The sequence below is a fragment of the Perognathus longimembris genome, chromosome 1, assembly GCF_023159225.1.
Source record: "Perognathus longimembris pacificus isolate PPM17 chromosome 1, ASM2315922v1, whole genome shotgun sequence".
NCBI lineage: Eukaryota > Metazoa > Chordata > Mammalia > Rodentia > Heteromyidae > Perognathus > Perognathus longimembris.
Genome location: NC_063161.1, coordinates 157,839,095 through 157,856,010, shown reverse-complemented (window position 1 = coordinate 157,856,010; position 16,916 = coordinate 157,839,095). Strand labels below are relative to the sequence as shown.

Here is a 16,916-nt window from a genome sequence, read left to right as displayed (position 1 = left end):
CGTGGTGGGGGGGGGGGAGGACAGTGGGTCGGGGCAGAGTCTAGCCTAGGCCATCGCCAGTGTGCGCCGCGGTCCAGGCCAAGCTCCTGGCCTGCGTGTCCCAGCTCCAGACAGATTGGGGGGGGCCACCCAAATGCCGGGGGGTTCAGCCGTGTCCCTGGGGGCCAGGAGGGCCCGGTTGAGCCCTCTATTCCCTTGTCTGTGACATGGGGACATTATATCCTGCGTCTGGAGCTCCTGGGAGAGTAAAATCAAGTTCCTAAGACGCTAGACAGTCAGCCAATAAGTGTGTCACACACTTGAAAGGCCGCCCCCCCCCCCCCCAGGTGGAGAGAGCATCCAGCCAGAAAGCACCCCGGAGAAGGAAGCTGGCTCCTCCCTCCTCCTGCTCCTGCGGCACCCAGGGCCAATCGGATCTCTTGTCTTGGGCTGCAAAGTCTGGCGGGGGGGGGGGGGGGGGGGGGGGGGGGGGGAGAGGAATGAACAGCCCAGCAGAAAGCAGAGTTCTGACCCCTGGTCCCTAGGGTTACACAAGGAGGAGTGTGGAGCCCGAGCAGTTCTCACAGGTGGGGCCTGGACCAATGGGCGTGGAGAACCTGGTAAGCCCCGCCCCCACCTCACCTCCACCCCGCCTGGAATTCCTCCACATGGGGGAGGGGAGGGGGGGAGATTGTAAGGGACTGGGGGTGGGGGGAGGGGGAGAAGAAGGGAATCAATGAGTGTGAAAATGACCGTGCATTTGAAAGCGAGCTTCCACCAATAAAGTTTTATTGGCACGGGGCCACACCCATACAGTGGCGCGTCCTCTGTGGCCGCCCTGCTCAGCAAGGACAGAGCAATCGTTGCAACAGAGACTGGACGTTCTGAGAAGCCCCAAGCGGTTGACGCCCGACCCTTTGCTAAAGAAAAACAAGCAGAGCCCCGGGCCGCGTGAACCGCCTCCGCCATCCCAGCCACACACTGGAGGCTGAGACCCGAGGATGGGGGCTGGGAATCCAGACGGACGACTCTTACCTCCAACGAACCACCAAAAAGCCAGAAATAGAGGTGTGGCTCAAGTGGCAGAGAGCAAGAATCCAAGGGAAGACCAGAGACCCTGCATTCAAGTTCCAGTACCCTCCTCCCCACTCAAGTGTCCATTTTCAACCAGTCACTTAGCAGTCCGGGGACTATCTGGTCTCTCCTGGGCTTCCCTTACCCATGGGAGACTGGGGGGGGGGGGCAGGCCGTGGCTGTGCCCCACTGAGCCGGGGGGGGGGGGGGGAGCCGCCCTGCCAGCCCAGGAGAGGGGAGAGGAGAGCACCCCCTCCCCCCCCCCAGCCATACCACCAAGCTTGGCTTTTTGTTGCTGATTATGGAGATGGAGTCCTGGGGATTTCTCTGCCCCAACTGGCTTTAGCCTTTGACCCTCCAGGTCTCAGCCTCCTGAGCAACTAGGATTATGTAGGTGTGAGCTCCGGGCACCTAGCTTTACATAAAATATGATTTTTTTTTTTTTTTGGCCAGTCCTGGGCCTTGGACTCAGGGCCTGAGCACTGTCCCTGGCTTCTTTTTGCTCAAGGCTAGCACTCTGCCACTTGGGCCACAGCGCCACTTCTGGCCGTTTTCTGTATACATGGTGCTGGGGAATCGAACCCAGGGCCTCATGTATACGAGGCAAAGCGCTCTTGCCACCAGGCCATATTCCCAGCCCTAAATATGATTCTTAAGAACTGCAGTGAGCATGTGCTTAATTTTGGTACCGCAGATGGCTGTGTGGCGCATTTAATTCAGATCAAGGGCCCCCTATACTGAGACATTGGGGGGGGGGGTGGCGCCCAGAGCACCCCAGCCAAAGCAAAAAGAAAACTACTGGAGGCAGCCAAGTTGGTTAAGAATGCTTCATTTTTAGGCACCCGGGCTCCAGGGCCTCTCAGCGGGGGTGTGGGGGTGGGGTGCGCTGTGGCCCCGCCCGGCTCCCCCTTGAGGGGTCCCGGGGAGCGGTGGGCTCCCACCCAGCCTCGCTGGCGGGCTCCGCAGGGCCCTGGGTCCGCGCAGGGGGGAGGCGCCCCGAGCCGTGGGTGGGTGGGGTGGGGGGGCGGGGGCAGGGGGGCGGGCGCCGGGGCCTCAGTAGGGGTACGGGGAGACGGCGATGAGCAGCACGAAGAGGCTCTGGCGGCGCGGGGCGGCGGCGCGCACGGTGAGCCGGTAGAGGCCGGGCCGGGTGAGCGCGCGCCGGGTGTAGACGGCGGCGCCCTGGCCCGGGCGCAGCGGGCGCAGGGCGAAGGGGCTGCGGGGGTCGGGCTGGAGCACGCGGAGCTCGGTGCGGTTGGCGGGGACGCCGGGCTCGGAGAAGGCGGCCAGGCGGGCCACGTCGTGGCGGGCGCGCACGCCCAGGGGCAGCGGCAGCAGCCGGTACTGCAGGGTGGACGCGCCCGGGGCGCTGCAGTCCCGCGAGCAGCGGCGGAAGCAGGTCCTGCGGGCGGGCGGGCGGCGCGACGGTCCCGGGGAGCCCCAGAGAGGGAGGCCCCGCCCCGCCCCGCCCCCGGGAGCCCCGGGCACCCTGCACCCCCACAGCAAGGGCGCTCAGAGCCCCAGCCCGGGGTCACCCACCGCCCGCGGTGCCGGGGAGCCCCCGCTCCGCCTTACCCGGGGCCGGGGCCCGGCCGGTAGGTGTCAGGGCACGGCGTGTCCACGCACTGGTAGCCGCCGCGGGTGTTGAAGCACATCTGGCTGGGCTCGCACTCGATGCCGTCCTCCTCACACTCGTTGATGTCTGGGTGGAGGGTGGCGGCAGGTGAGGAGAGGGGACCCCCCCCCCCCGGAACCAGGAAGGGAATACAGGGGTGAAGACCCAGGGCCCAGCCTCGTGGGCAGCCTCTCCCATCCTCCCAGGGCCTGGGGGCTGTGGGGGAGCCTGGGTCTCCTGGAAGGGGACCCCACCCTCATCTCCTTCCCGGGGGGTCAGGACGGTCATGGGGCTTGACCTCTGGGCCTGGGCGCCGTCCCTGAGCTCTTCGGCTCAAGGCTGGCGCTCTACCCGCTTGCGCCACGGCGCCACTGCCGGTTTTCTGGCGGTTCACTGGAGGTCAGAGTCTCACGGGCTAGCTGCCTGGGCTGGCTTTGAACCAGGATCCTCGGGTCTCAGCCTCCTGAGGAGCTAGGATGACGGGCGTGAGCCGCCAGCGCCCAGCTCAGGAGACTCTTATCTCCAACGAACCAGCCAAAAGCCACAAGTGGAGCTGTGGCCCGAGTGGTAGAGCGCCAGCCTTGAGCAGAAAAGGACAGCGCCCAGGCCCTGAGGTCAAGCCCAGTACCCTCTCTCACACACGCACGCACGCGCACACACACGCACGCACACGCACACACACGCACGCACACACACGCACACACATGCACACACACACGCACACACACCAGCGAGCTAGGCCGACCCTGGGGGGAAGCTTGGAGTCTGTCCGCATGGCCCGGGGCTCTCGGGGGGCGGGGGGGGGGGGGCCCGGGGCTCTCCTCCCTCCCCGGGGCAGCCGGGCCGGGCTCGGGTTCGCTCGCAGCCCGTGTCTGGGCGGGCGATGGCGGGCGCTCACCCTGGCAGGCCCTGCCGCTGGGGAGCAGGCGGTAGCCGGAGGGGCAGAGGCACCGGTAGCTGCCCTCGGTGTTGCGGCAGGCGTGCTGGCACAGGCTCCGCACGCGGCACTCGTCGAGATCTGGCTTGGGCGGGGGGTGGGGGGGGGTGGGGGGGTGGGGGGAGAGGCTGAGTCACGCCCTCCCGCCCCCTCTGCTCCTGCCAGAGGCGGCCTGCGCCCCGCGCTGCTGCACCCAGCCCGAGCTTGGGGGGGTCGGAGACCCTGTCCTGCCCCCCCTCAGGCCTCAAGTGACCCCCCTCCCCAACACAGCCCCCCCCCCCAGACACGCTGCCACCTCCGCTTCGCCCCTGCGCAGCTTCCAGCTCCAGGTGTCTTCCTGCCGGTCTCTCCTCACTCCTGCGTCTGGAATATTCTGTCCCTCCCAAACTCTCCCTTCTTCCCTCTGAGTACCGAGGAGGCCCTGCCCACCCGCACAGCCTGCAAGGGCGAAGCAGACCCCCCCCCACCACAGGGGTGAGTGCGGGGGGGGGGCGATCTGCCTTACCCGCGCAGACGCCGTTCTGCCGGATGAAGCCGGGGGGGCACCAGGCGCGGGAGGAGCCCCGATGGCTGAGGGTGGTGGCGTTGTCCTCGCCGGGCTGCAGCGGGGCGCAGGCCTTGCCGCCCCACAGGAGCGCCCGGCCCGGCGGGCACACGCAGCGGTAGCCGCCCTGGAGGTTGTGGCACCGGTGGGCGCAGGGCCTGGGCAGCTGCAAGCACTCGTCGATGTCTGCGGAGGGGTGGGTGCGGAGGGGGTCAGTTGTTGGTGCTGGTCGTGGGGCTTGAACTTAGGATCTGGACGCTGTCCCTGAGCTTTTTTTTTTGCTGAAGGTCTGCCGCTTGAGCCTGGCTGCCTCCAGGCTGGCCTGGGGGGGGGGGCCTCTTCACCAGCCTGCCGCTGACCCCAGCTCTGCACCCTGACACCCACTTCCCAGGGGGGTTATCCCCCCCCAGGCTCCCGTGTGCCCTGCCACAGAGCCTTGGCACAGACTGGGCCGTTTATTCCCATCCCGCTCTGGCTTCTCGGAGGCCCACCTTACCTCCCTCCCCCCTTCCTGGCCTCTAGGAGGTGACCCCGCGGGGCTGGGCTGGGGTCAAGCGGAGATGGGGTCCCGGTGAGCACAGCTGGCCTCTGCTGCCACTGTGGTCATTCTCAGAACTCACCGTGGCCAAAAAACCCCACCGCCCCAGCCGGGGGGCTGCCGACCGGGGGCCCCGGGTAGCCCCGTACCTAGGCAGGGCAGGCCTGGGCCCTGGAGGCGGTACCCCCGGGGGCAGCTGCAGTGGTGGCCGCCGGCAGTGTTCTCACACAGCTGGCTGGCATGACACTGGTCCAACTGTTCCAAGCATTCGTCCACATCTGGGGAGCACAGGTGTGGGGGTGGTCAGGAGGGCGGGGCTTTCCCCAGTCCCCCCCCACCACATATGGGAGGTGGGTGTGGTCAGGGTGGGGCTTTCCCCAGGGCCCCTCCCCACATCTTGGGGGGAGGGTGGTCAGGGTGGGGCTTCCCCCCCCCCACCTCTCTCCCTCAGGAATGTCCAAGTCCCTCCATACCCGGGCCTCAGCCGCTGTTCCTTTTTCCACCTGCAGTGACACTTGCTGCCCACTAGCTCTTGCCCCCCCCCCCCCCACTCCTGGTCTGAGGGCTATGGAGGAGGACCGGCCGCCACCTCTGAGTTCAGAGTCACCATGCTTCCCTCCCTTGGCCTGTCCCCAAGGGGCCAGGAGGCCTCGCCAGCCCGACACCTGGAACGTTAGGTCGGGAGGCTCTGGGCCCTGACCCGGGGCAGGGGGAGCAGGGGAGGGGCCGCGGGGGTGACCTGCCCCCCCCCCAAAGGAGCAGATGACCCGAGGCACAGGAAGGAAAGACCCCGTCACCTTCGCAGCCGGCCCCGTCAGCCGCCACGCGGAAGCCGGCCGCGCAGGCGGGGAGGCAGCGGTAGGACCCGAGCAGGTTCGCGCAGCGCTGGCCCTCGCGGCAGGGGCGGGCCTCCCACGCACACTCGTCCACGTCTGCGGGCCGGGCACGCAGCTGCACGCGCCAGTGCGCGCGCGCGGCCGCCCCGCCCCGGCCCCGGCCCCCGCCCGGCCGGCCGGCCCACGCGGGCTTCGCCCTGGATGAGCCCAGGGGCCCGGCCCGCCCCTTCCCGCCTGCCGCCCGCCCGCCCGCCTCGGGGGGCCCGAGGACCCCAGCCGGCGGCTTCCCACAGGGGCTCCAGACAGCGCCATGGCCCCCGGGGCCCCGCAGGGAAGATTCCAGGTGGGTCTGGGCCCAGGGGGCCATGATAAGCGTGGGGCGCGCGCATGCGTCTCTGTCCCCAGATCACCGTCCCCCCCTAACTCTTGGACCTCTCTGGTCTGCGGCCCTCTCAGCAGCAAGGGACCCCGCGGGGATGGGAGCTTCCCGGCCGATAGGGATGTCTTCAGGCGCGGGGGGCGGGGGGGGGGGTCCCCTGGGTCTGGAGACCCCGCTTGCTGCGCAGCGGGCCCGCTCACCTCTGCAGCGCCGGCCGTCCCGGGTCAGGGCGAAGCCTTCGGGGCAGGAGCAGGAGAAGCGGCCCGGCGCGTTGTGGCAGCTGTGGGAGCAGGGGCTGGGGCCCCCCGAACACTCGTCCCTGTCTGGGCAGGGAGAGAGGCGGGGGGGAGGGGGGGTCACACCAGGCTGGAGGACTCCCGTGCCTGTGCCAGACTCGGGGTGTGGGGGGTGCTCACCCACACAGAACGCGCCCTGGGTGTCCAGCTCAAAGCCCTCGGGGCAGCCGACGTCGTCCTCCTCTGCACGGGGGAGAAAAGGGTCCTGAGGACGGGGGGGGGGGGGGAGGGGGGCTCCGCTCCGCTCCCCAGGACGCCTCGGCTGAGACAGGCCCTGTCCGGAGCCGGGGCCGGGCTCAGCAGGACATGCCACGCGTGCCTGTGCCCGGTGATGGCCGTGAGGCCAGCCCGACCCCCCCAAGAAACCACTAGGGAGAAGCCGGAAGCCGGAGGAGTGGGGCTCCCGGCTGGACCCCCGGCTACTCAGGAGCCTGAAATCTCAGCACCCCAGCACCAAAGACAGACGGACAGACAGAGGAAAGAGGGCGAGTGGGGCGTCACAGGTGTGGAGTCCTCTGTGGGGCTCGAGGGGCAGTGTGCGCGGTGTCCACCCAGGAAGGCTGGACGGGACATGTCACGTCTGTGTGCGGCCGGGCAGCCGGGGCAGCCGGGCCCTGAACCTGCGCCCTCAACTCTACTCTTGTGCGGTGTCAGGGCCTTGGGATCTCAGGTCCTGCTGAGCACCCACAGACTGAGAGGGCAGGGGGGCTGCAGGGGGGCCTCCAGGGGTCCAGCCCCCCACTTCTCGATGAACCCGTGGGCAGAGGGTACGCAGCCTGGCTGGACTTGAACACCCGCTTGGGGCTGGGGCGGGGGCCATCCCCTCGGGGCCCTGGGAAACGGCTCTGGAGGTTAGAGTTCTATCTCTGTGGAATGTGGGGGGGGGGGAGGGGAGAGGGAGGGAGTGGCCAGCTGGGGGGGGGACACGGGGACAGGTAGGCCAGCTGCCTCTGGGCCCCCGGGAGCCTTGGGGGGGGGGTGGAGAGCGGGGGGGGGGGGGGTGCAGCTCACCAGCCTGCAGGGCTGCGGTGAGCTGGAAGCGCAGGGCCTGGGCCTGGGGGTCAAAGGCCGAGCTGATACGGGAGGCCCGCAGGTGCTGCACCAGCTGCGGCTGGGGCCCCCGGGCCGCCTCGTACTCGATGCTGTGGTTGCAGCGCAGGGCTGTGGCGCGGCCGTCGTGGAGGAGGCGCTGGGTGGCGTCCACAAACAGCCGGCCAGGGCCCGTCTGCACGTAGCGCTCCTCGAAGTCCTGTAGAGCGGGGGGGGGGGGGGGGGGGGGTCTGGTGAGATCTGGGGGAGAGGTCTAGAGGCAGGTCCCCAGCTCTCATCCTCTATCTCTGAACCCCGGTTGGGATTCATGATCACCTGCCAATGGATCCCAAGTCCAAGGGGAGCCCCCAGGACCGGCCCCAGCTCCCGGGGTGTCAGGAAGGGGCGGGGCTGGGCGGCCGAGGGGGTGGGAGGCCCACCTGCACGAGGAGGTCGGCCTCGGCCAGGCTCTCGGGAACGGTGCCGTGGACCACCACGTCCAGAAGCAGGAATCCCTGGGGATCCAGGCCCCGCGCCACCTGGGCCAGCGTGAGCAGCTCCCCTGCAATCCAGCCCCCCCCCGCCGCCGCCTGTGGTCAGCCGGGGACAGGTGCTGGGTTCAGGCCTCAGCTCCCACCTGGGGGGGGGGGGACCCCTGCTCACCTGTAGCGAACTCCACGTGGGACTCTTGCTGGAAGTGGCCACCCGTCAGGGAGTGGCCGTTTAGGGCGGCGCCACTCTCTCCAGCCAGGGCCCAGTAGATGGGGGAGATGGCGACTACCAGAGTCCGCAGCAGAGGCCCTGCGGACAGAGGCCAGGCTAGCAGAGGCCCTGGACGCGGAGGCCAGGCTAGCAGAGGCCCTGCGTACAGAGGCCAGGCTAGCAGAGGCCCTGGATGTGGAGGCCAGGCTAGCAGAGGCCCTGGATGTGGAGGCCAGGCTAGCAGAGGCCCTGGATGTGGAGGCCAGGCTAGCAGAGGCCCTGGATGTGGAGGCCAGGCTAGCAGAGGCCCTGGATGTGGAGGCCAGGCTAGCAGAGGCCCTGGATGCGGAGGCCAGGCTAGGGTCAGAAGGTCAGGACGGCCACCCTTCCATTCAGCTTCACTCTGTGACCCCCACTGCCTCCAAGCCTATCAGCTGGTGACAGCCCGAAGCAGTCTGATTTAAGCAGAACCCGGGAAACGGCGAGGCGCGCGCCGCGTGTTCAACTGTGACCATCAACACAGTGAGTTTGCACGAGGAAATGCACGCAGCGTGCTGGTAACCCAGCTAACCTCAGCAAGTACAGATAAAGAGTTACTGTGTCACCCCAGGGCCTGGGCAGCTACCGCCGGTCACGAGAGATTTGCTGACCTGAGTTAAAAATCAACCACGCTTCCTGACATGCAGACGCCTTCCAGGAGAGCCCAGAAGAGGAAAAGTTGTTCCAAACCCCCTGGCTTTGAAAAAAGCTAACCCTCCCCCCCCCGCCTCCCCCCCTACCCCAATCCCTGGATGTGGACTCCAGGCCCTTCTGGAAGCATCGGGGACGGCAGCCCTGGTTGTCCTGGGCTCTCTCCGTCTGACGGCAGATGCCGTGGCTTCTCGGGGCGTTGCCCGCGCCGTGGCGGGGATGGTCCGTTGGAGGCGGTCGGGCGGCCCGGGGGTGCAGCCTCGGCCACCCCGCCGGGCCGGGCCCCACTTACCCAGGTTGGCTGGGACGCGGCCGATGCTGCTCCGGGTGGTGGTGGCCCCCGCGCGCCCCTCCTGCTGGACGCTGGTGTTGAGAGCAGCCACGCCAAGTTCCTGGCCGTTGACCACCCCGGCCATGCTGCCCCGACTCCCCCGGGGTGTCCCTGTGCGTGGGCGAGGAGAGGGGCGCTAGCGTGCAGACTCCCCACCTGGTGCCCACACGGAGGCTCGGGGAGGCAGAGTGACTCGTGCCAGCCGGTGATGGAACCCAGTGCGAATTCTGCCTCCGCTATCACCTGCCTCGAGGCCTGGACCACCAGGCCCCCCAACTGTGCCAAGGGGGCTCATCTGTGACACAAAGAGGTGGGGGTCAGGGCACACAGGAGACCCACTGGACTCTCAGACGCCCAGAGCCACAATGGCAGGGCCTGGCGCCCTTCCAAGGGCCAGGGCACCGTGCCAGGCCCTGGGTGCCGTGACCTCGGCCTCTGCATTCCTCCAGAGCCGCCCCGCAGCTGCCCGGCCGGTGCCGCCAGGCTGGCTGGGAGCAGATGCTTCGCAAGCACTCATCACAGGGCCGATGGCGGCCCCGGGGGGGCCGTGGCTTCCCCTCGGAGGGGCCATCTGTCTCCTCCGGGCAGCTGGCATTCCCGGGGACGAGAGGCAGGAGACAGCCTGCCGCCCCACTCCCCGGCTCTCGGGGGAAATTAGCCACCAATTGTCCATGGCCTGTCAGAAGATAACACAAAACACGGCCCGGGCCAGGACACGACATGGCTAAACCAGGGGCCCCTTAATGTCAGATTGCAGGATGTGCGCCCATTTCCTGAGGTTTCACGAGGTCGGCCGCGCTTCTGGGATATTTCTCCTCCATAGCCGGGGTCTGGGGACACCGGGGCCAGGACCCAGACCTACTTTGCTTTTCTCCTCTCTCTTCTCTTTCCTCACCTCTTTCCGTTTCTCTATTTCTTTTCATTCCCTTTTCTGCCAGTCCCAGGGCTTGAACTTGGGGCCTCAACGCTCTTGCTTAGCTCTTCCATTCAAGGCTGGCGCTCTACCACTTGAGCCATAGCTCCACTTCCTATTCTCGCTCTCACAAGGGGATGCGGAAAGACACGGGGGCTGCAGGGGCGGACAGAACTCAGAGCCCAGGAGTGACAAGCCACTGTCTACTTAAGTATCAGCCTTTTGTCCCCCGGAGGCCAGAGCTGGACCCCGTAGGCTGCTGGGGAAGGAGGAGTGAAGCTGGCAAGGAGAGAGACAGGTTTATAGTCAGAGGCTTTTGTGGTTTTTTTTTTTTTGGTCAGTTGTGGGGCTTGAACTCTGGGCCGGGCGCTGTCCCTGAGCTATTCTGCTTAAGGCTAGCGCTTTACCACTTGAGTCACAGCGTCACTTCTGGTTTTCTGGTGGTTCGTTGGAGATAAGAGTCTCACAGACTTTCCCTCCTGGGCTGGCGGGGCTGGGGATATGGCCTAGTGGCAAGAGAACTTGCCTCGTATACATGAGGCCCTGGGTTCAATTCCCCACTACCACATATACAGGAAACGGCCAGAAGTGGCGCTGTGGCTCAAGTGGCAGAGTGCTAGCCTTGAGCAAAAGGAAGTCAGGGACAGTGCTCAGGCCCTGAGTCCAAGGCCCAGGACTGGCCAAAAAGAAATCCCTCCTGGGCTGGCTTTGAACCACAATCCTCAGATGTCAGCCTCCTGAGCAGCTAAGATTACAGGCATTAGTCATCAGTGCCTGGCTAGTCAGGGGCTTTGAAGTGAGTTATGGGGGGGGGGGCGGGGTAGACAGGTGAACTGCAGGGCAAGTGTGGAGAAGGGTTTTGACAGTGTGGGTGTGATTGGTGATGTCTGCAGGGGCAGGTGTGGGAAGGGTTCTGGAGCTGTGTATGGGTAGATTGGTGATGTCTGCCGGGACTGATGTGGGAAGGGTTCTGACATTGTGTGAGTGGGTAGATTGGTGATGTCTGCCGGGACTGATCTGGAGCTGTGTGTGGGTAGACTGGTGATGTCTGCCGGGACTGATGTGGAGAAGGGTTCTGACATTGTGTGTGGGGGTAGATTGGTGACCTCTGCAGGGGCAGATGTGGGAAGGGTTCTGGCACCGTGGGGACAGGGCCAGCCCATACCTCTCACGACCAGGAGCGCCTGGGCCGAGGCGGAGCCCAGGAGGTTGTGAGCGACACATTCGTATGTGCCCGCATCCCCAGGCTGGGCGCGCTCCAGCCACAGGGTCCCGTCGGGCAGCGTCTGGAGCCGTGGGCCGGTCTGCAGGGGCCGCCCCGCCCTCAGCCACTCGATGGTGGGCGCCGGCTCGCCGGTGGCCTGGCACTGCAGCACCACGTCCTCTCCGGGTCTCACTGCAGCGTCCTGGGGTTCCACGTGGAATACGGGGACACCTGCGGGAAAGTCCGGGCAACATCAGGAACCTTGCGTTACGTTTACCTATTCCCGTGCATCCGGATAGAGCAGGAGCCCAGCAAGTCTGAGAAAGTAAGAGTGCCAGGCAGCCGGGCCTGCGGACCGCCGCCTGCGGGCATTGCTTCTTACAAAGACGCTGTGCGCGTGCGTGAGGACGTGTTGCGTGGCGGCGGCTGCCTGTACATCCGTGCTCCAGTAAGATCACACCAGTGGGTGATGGCCCAGCCGGCCCTGCTCCTGGGTGAGCACCTGGGTGTTTCCATGGTGAGTCGCCACAAACCACTCCTCAGAACGCGTGCCCAGCACTCAGGGACGCACAACCACCGCTGCATCGCACGCGGCTGTCAGTACCCGCACCATCCGACCGTCACCCCCCCCCCGCCTGCCACTAAACATTCCTTTCGGGAGGCTCTATCGTATGCCAAGGCTGGGAACTACTGGGGTCTGCTGCACCAAGCTTCAGTTCCAGGACAGTTTGGTTGTTTCCAAAGATGAAGCACTGCCTCATCCAAAATCTGTGTGTGTGTGTGTGTGTGTGTGTGTGTGTGTGTGTGTGTGTGTGTGCACATGCTGATCCTGCACCTCGAACTCAGAGCCTGGGCCGTGTCCCTTAGCTTTTTTTTTTGGCCAGTTCTGGGCCTTGGACTCAGGGCCTGAGCACTGTCCCTGGCTTCTTTTTGCTCAAGGCTACCACTCTGCCACTTGAGCCACAGCGCCACTTCTGGCCATTTTCTGTATATGTGGTGCTGGGGAATTGAACCCAGGGCCTCATGTATAGGAGGCAAGCACTCTTGCCACTAAGCCATATCCCCAGCCCCCTCCCTTAGCTTTTTCATTCAAGGCCGGCATTCTACCACTTGAGTCACAGCTCCACTTCAGCTCTCTGCTGGTTAAATGAAGATAAGTCTCACGGACTTTCCTGCCTGCGCTGGCTTTGAACCGTGATCCTCAGACGCCAGCCTCCTGAGTAGCTGGGATTAGGAGCTGCCTGACCCTGAGAGCCGTTCTGAGGTTTGAGTCACGGGCTCTCCAGGCCTGGTGACCCCGGGAGTCTGGGAACCGAACCCTGAGTCTCACCGGACATTTCCTACATGGTTACCACGGGTTTCAAATAAAGATTTCGCCCGCAGCCATGGCAGCCGGTGTCCCCAGGTCGCCTGTCCCCTCCCTGCTGGGCACAGGAGGCCAGGGACGGGGGAGGGCGTTGGACTCACTCTGCAGCACGAGGGTCCACCACCTTGGTCACGCTGCCCAGCTCGTTCTCTGCCAGGCACTGGTACCGTCCGGCATCCTCCATCTGCGGGTGGCACGGGGAAGGGGGGTGCTCAGGGAGGAGGAGGGGCAACGGGGCCGAGGCCCCCCCCCCCCCCCGACGCAGAGTGCCCGGCGCCCCAGGGCCCGCCTCCGAGCGGAAGGAAGCCTTCTTGTGTAAGGCCCACGCGGCCTCGGCACCCACGCCAGGGCCGTCACTCACGCCACTCACTCCCCAGTCATCCGGCGATTCCACGGCCCCCGGGCCCGGCTGCCGGCCTTCCCCTCCGCCGTTTCGCAAGCAGCCCCTCATAAAACCCGGGGCGACCTCCCGCCGGTGAGGGCACCCCACCCACACCCCGGGGGCCCGTGGCGATGAGCAGAGGGCTGTCCCCGTGACCCCACCGCGGGGCCTTGCCCTCGGTCCTGCGGATGGACAGCGAGCCGTTCTGAAGGCGGAGGCGGAGCCGGCTGCTGGGCAGTGGAAGGCCATCCTTGGTCCACCGGATGTCGGGTGCGGGGTCTCCCTGGACCGCACAGTCCAGCCGGATGCTGCCCCCTACAGGCTCCACCAGGGAGGAGAAGGCCTCGCCTTGCAGGACGGGGGCTTCTGCAAGGGGTGGCGTGGAAGCTCTGGTCAGCTTCCGGGCCCCTGCCGGAGAAGCACGGCTGCCCTGTGGGTCATGAGCCCGGGGGACTGAGCTGAGGTAGTTGAAGCTGATGGGTGATTGATTGGTGATGCCTGAGACGGGAGCAGGCGGGAGGATGATGTGGGGTGTGTGTGTGTGTGTGTGTGTGTGTGTGTGTGCATTAGTTCTCACAGCTTCCCACTAGCTCCAACAGCCCTGGCAGGGTGCCGGGGAAGGCAGGCAGATCTGGGATGCATGCATGGTGTACAGGGGTTTGGGGGCCCAGGACGATCTCAAAGGCGGTTGGATGCCCCATGTTGGATCTCACCCTTCCTGGTGCTGAGGCGAAACCCACCCAAAGCTGGGACTGTCCCGGTGGTCTGGGTGGCTCTTTGGTCCCTTTGAGCCCCACCCATCCCAAGGCCCAGCAGAAGTCTGACTCAGGGTGGGGGGGGGGGGGACTGGTTTACGGAGGTTGGGGTGGAAGCTGGTCCTGGCGTTTTACGAGGTTTTCCGGGGTACCACGGAGCCGGAGAGAGCCCGATGGGGGTACACAGAGGCTTCCCGAGGAAGGCCCCATGGGCGCCCACCCACCTTTCACGTGGACGAAGCTGACGGTCTGCACGCGGCCCACCCTGTTCTCGGCCCAGCACGTGTAGGCCCCCGCTGTCCTCCCGGCTGACGGCCGCCCGCTTCAGAGTGCTGCCCCCGTCCTGCTCCGACACCCCCTCTGCGGTGGGCAGGAGAGAGTTCCCCGGCTGAGTCCCGGTCTAGGCCCCCCCCGGCCCCTCCGCTGCAGCCGGGGTCCTCGGCAGTGCTTACACCAGGCGGTGGACCCGGGGGGGGGGGCATCTCCCTGGGTGGCAGGCTGTTCCTGGGAGTTGCCGGCCATAGAAGAGGAGGTTAAGCCTCTCCCTAGGCTGGCGGCTCACGCCTGTCACCCTAGCTGCTCAGGAGGCCGAGATCGGAGGATCAGAGTTCAAAGCCAGCCCGGACAGGAGACTCTACGACACTCTTCTCTCCTGAGCTCTCGCGTGGGCTCTAAACCTGCCTCCCACCGACACCTCCTGGAGCCCGGAGTGCCCGTCCCCCCCCACACCTGTGACGGGTCGCTCGTGGCGGGTCCAGCCGATGCGGGGCGTTGGGCTGCCGCGAGCCGCGCAGCGAAGCCACAGCGGGTCGCCGCGGCGCAGGCTGCGGTCCCCGGGCAGCGTGGTGAACTCAGGCAGCGCCAGGACGGAGAGGTGCACGCGGCGGAGGGCGCGGCCCGCGGCGTTCTCAGCCGTGCAGGTGTAGGTGCCCGCGTCCTGGCCCTGGGGGGGGGGAAGAAGCGTTGGCCCGAGCAGTGCCCCCCCCCCACACACACCCGGGCCTGGGTGCCCGCGAGGCCCACTCCCCACAGGGCCTGCGCTCCCAGCCCCGGGCCACCCCGCCAGCTCACGGGGGCTTGGCTGTCATCGCAGTTCGGCTCCCCCCTCGTCCCCCGAGCCCCGCCGGGGAGGGGACGGCGCCACGCAGGCCCGTTTCCTGATCACCACCGGGGTTAAGGCCCGACGCCCGGACCTAACCTGGGGCAGGTCCTCCACGGTGGAGTCAGCCCCACTTTGGGTGCAGAGGGGAATCTCAGAAGTTTTGGGGTGCCTCAGCCAGGGCCAGTGGCCCTGGGGGGCCGGGTCTGAGGCCCGGGTGACCCCCGCGTGTGTGAGTGACCCCGCACGTGTGTGTCGGCATGCAGCTCCCTGCTCTTCAGGACAGCCGTTTCTTTTTTTTATTATTATTAATTAAAAAATTTTGTTGACAAGGTGCTGTGCAAAAGGGGCACAGTGACATAGTAGGGCAGTGTGTACATTTCTTTTTTTGGGGGGGGGCAGTCCTGGGGCTTGGACTCAGGGCCTGAGCACTGTCCCTGGCTTCCTTTTGCTCAAGGCTAGCACTCTGCCGCTTGAGCCACAGCGCCACTTCTGGCCGTTTTCTGTATATGTGGTGCTGGGGAATCGAACCCAGGGCCTCATGTATACGGGGCAAGCACTCTTGCCACTAGGCCATATCCCCAGCTCCCAGTGTGTACATTTCTTGTGATATCTTACACCCTGTTTTTCTTTCCCTTCCCTAGATCAGGTAGGCATATATACAATACACATTGTACCAAAAACATATACAGTAGCCACGTGGCATAGGCCAAAGGAAATTCACCTAGGGCTTTAAATATAACGTCAACAATAGAGTTTGTTTATACTTGTCATATATGAATGTACATACATAGCTTTTGAGCTATTGTGATCCGCTGAGAGGTCTATTTTTGACCTTTATATGTTGAGTAGTTGTTTGGTTTTAGTTATATAACGTAAGGTCGCTGACCCAAACCTGAGGGAAATACCATTTGACAGGAAGTTTTTGGTTTCGCAGACCTGGTCTCTACTGTCTCCACCTCCCCCCCACAACAGTCATAAGGGTGATCATGCCCCTTTGTTTTCTGTTCTAGACTTGTCTCGCTCAACATTATTTGTTCAAGTTCTGACCATTTCCCTGTGAATACCAATATTTTATCATTCCTAATCGCTATGTAGTGTTCCATTGTGTATAGGTACCACATTTTTTGGATCCATTCATCTATGGAGGGGCATCTGGGTTGTTTCCATATTTTGGCTATTGTGAATTGTGCCACGATAAACATGGAAGTACAAATGTCCTTTTGATATCTTGGGACCAGCTGTTCAGGATAGATGCCTAGGAGTGGTATGGCTGGGTCATAGGGTAGGTCTATGCTGAGCTTTTTGAGGAACCTCCATACTGTTCTCCAAAGTGGTTGTACTAATTTGCACTCCCACCGACAGTGGAGAAGGGTTCCTCTTTCCCCGCACCCCCTCCAGCATTTGTTGTTGCCTGAGTTCAGGGTACGGGCCATTCTAACTGGGGTGAGGTGGTATCTCAGGCTTGTTTTTATTTGCACTTCCTTTACCAGGAGAGTCGTTTCTTGTGAGGACAGAATCCGCTAAGCCAGGGGCCAGTGGCTCCCGCCTGTCATCCCAGCCGCTCAGGAGGCTGAGATCTGAGGACTGAGCTTTGCAGCCAGCCCAGGGAAGAAAGACTCCTGTCTCCAGTCAGCCGCAAAAAGCGGGAAGTGGAGGCGCGGCTCAAGCGGTAGAGCGCCAGCCTTGAGTGAACAAAGCCAAGCAGGAGCGTGGGGTCCCGAGCTCAAGCCTTCACGGGGGAAGGCCTGGGGAGAAGGAGATCGGGGACTCGAACCTACGGCAGCCCTGGCTCGGCGCCTCCCCAGAACACGGGGGCATTCGGTCCCCAGGTGAGGCGGCGCCCCCCCCCACCCCCCCACCCCCCCCACCCCCGCCCCGGGCGGGTTCTTATTGTTTGCTCCTGGCCTGGGGCGGCCGCTCCCGAGCCACTCGCCTCCGAGTTCTTCACCAGCAGCTCCCCGGAGGGCTGGACGGCGAGCCTGCCCTCGGCCCCCGACACGGGGCGGCCGTCTTTCTCCCAGGTGATGTCCGGCTCAGGGCTGCCCCTGGCCGCGCAGGGCAAGAGGACGTGGGAGCCCTCGACGGTGGACAGGTCTGGGAGGCCGCTCTCGATCACGGGTGGGACTGTGGGGAGAGGGAGGCCCAGCTGAGGGGGAGGCTGAGGTGGTGTGGGCCTCCCCTGCCCTCCCCTGCCCTCCCCTGCCCCCATCCCACTCCCCTTGGCCTCTCCACCCCCCCCACACC

At 65.2% G+C, this 16,916-nt stretch overlaps 1 protein-coding gene across 1 annotated transcript in view; it reads right to left on the bottom strand.

Moving 5' to 3' along the window:
* Nucleotides 1–2,095: 2,095 nt before the first annotated feature.
* Nucleotides 2,096–16,916, bottom strand: part of Hmcn2 (hemicentin 2) — a 101,761-nt gene continuing 86,940 nt past the window's right edge. Inside the window, 20 exon segments of the mRNA XM_048345035.1 lie at nucleotides 2,096–2,455; nucleotides 2,629–2,755; nucleotides 3,567–3,686; nucleotides 4,111–4,335; nucleotides 4,837–4,965; nucleotides 5,485–5,619; nucleotides 6,103–6,225; nucleotides 6,319–6,381; nucleotides 7,210–7,447; nucleotides 7,668–7,789; nucleotides 7,891–8,028; nucleotides 8,912–9,061; nucleotides 11,029–11,298; nucleotides 12,535–12,550; nucleotides 12,552–12,611; nucleotides 12,985–13,181; nucleotides 13,795–13,864; nucleotides 13,866–13,930; nucleotides 14,300–14,513; nucleotides 16,606–16,796. Of these exon segments, the coding sequence (XP_048200992.1) occupies nucleotides 2,107–2,455; nucleotides 2,629–2,755; nucleotides 3,567–3,686; nucleotides 4,111–4,335; nucleotides 4,837–4,965; nucleotides 5,485–5,619; nucleotides 6,103–6,225; nucleotides 6,319–6,381; nucleotides 7,210–7,447; nucleotides 7,668–7,789; nucleotides 7,891–8,028; nucleotides 8,912–9,061; nucleotides 11,029–11,298; nucleotides 12,535–12,550; nucleotides 12,552–12,611; nucleotides 12,985–13,181; nucleotides 13,795–13,864; nucleotides 13,866–13,930; nucleotides 14,300–14,513; nucleotides 16,606–16,796 (3,002 nt within the window). The 3' untranslated portion in view covers nucleotides 2,096–2,106.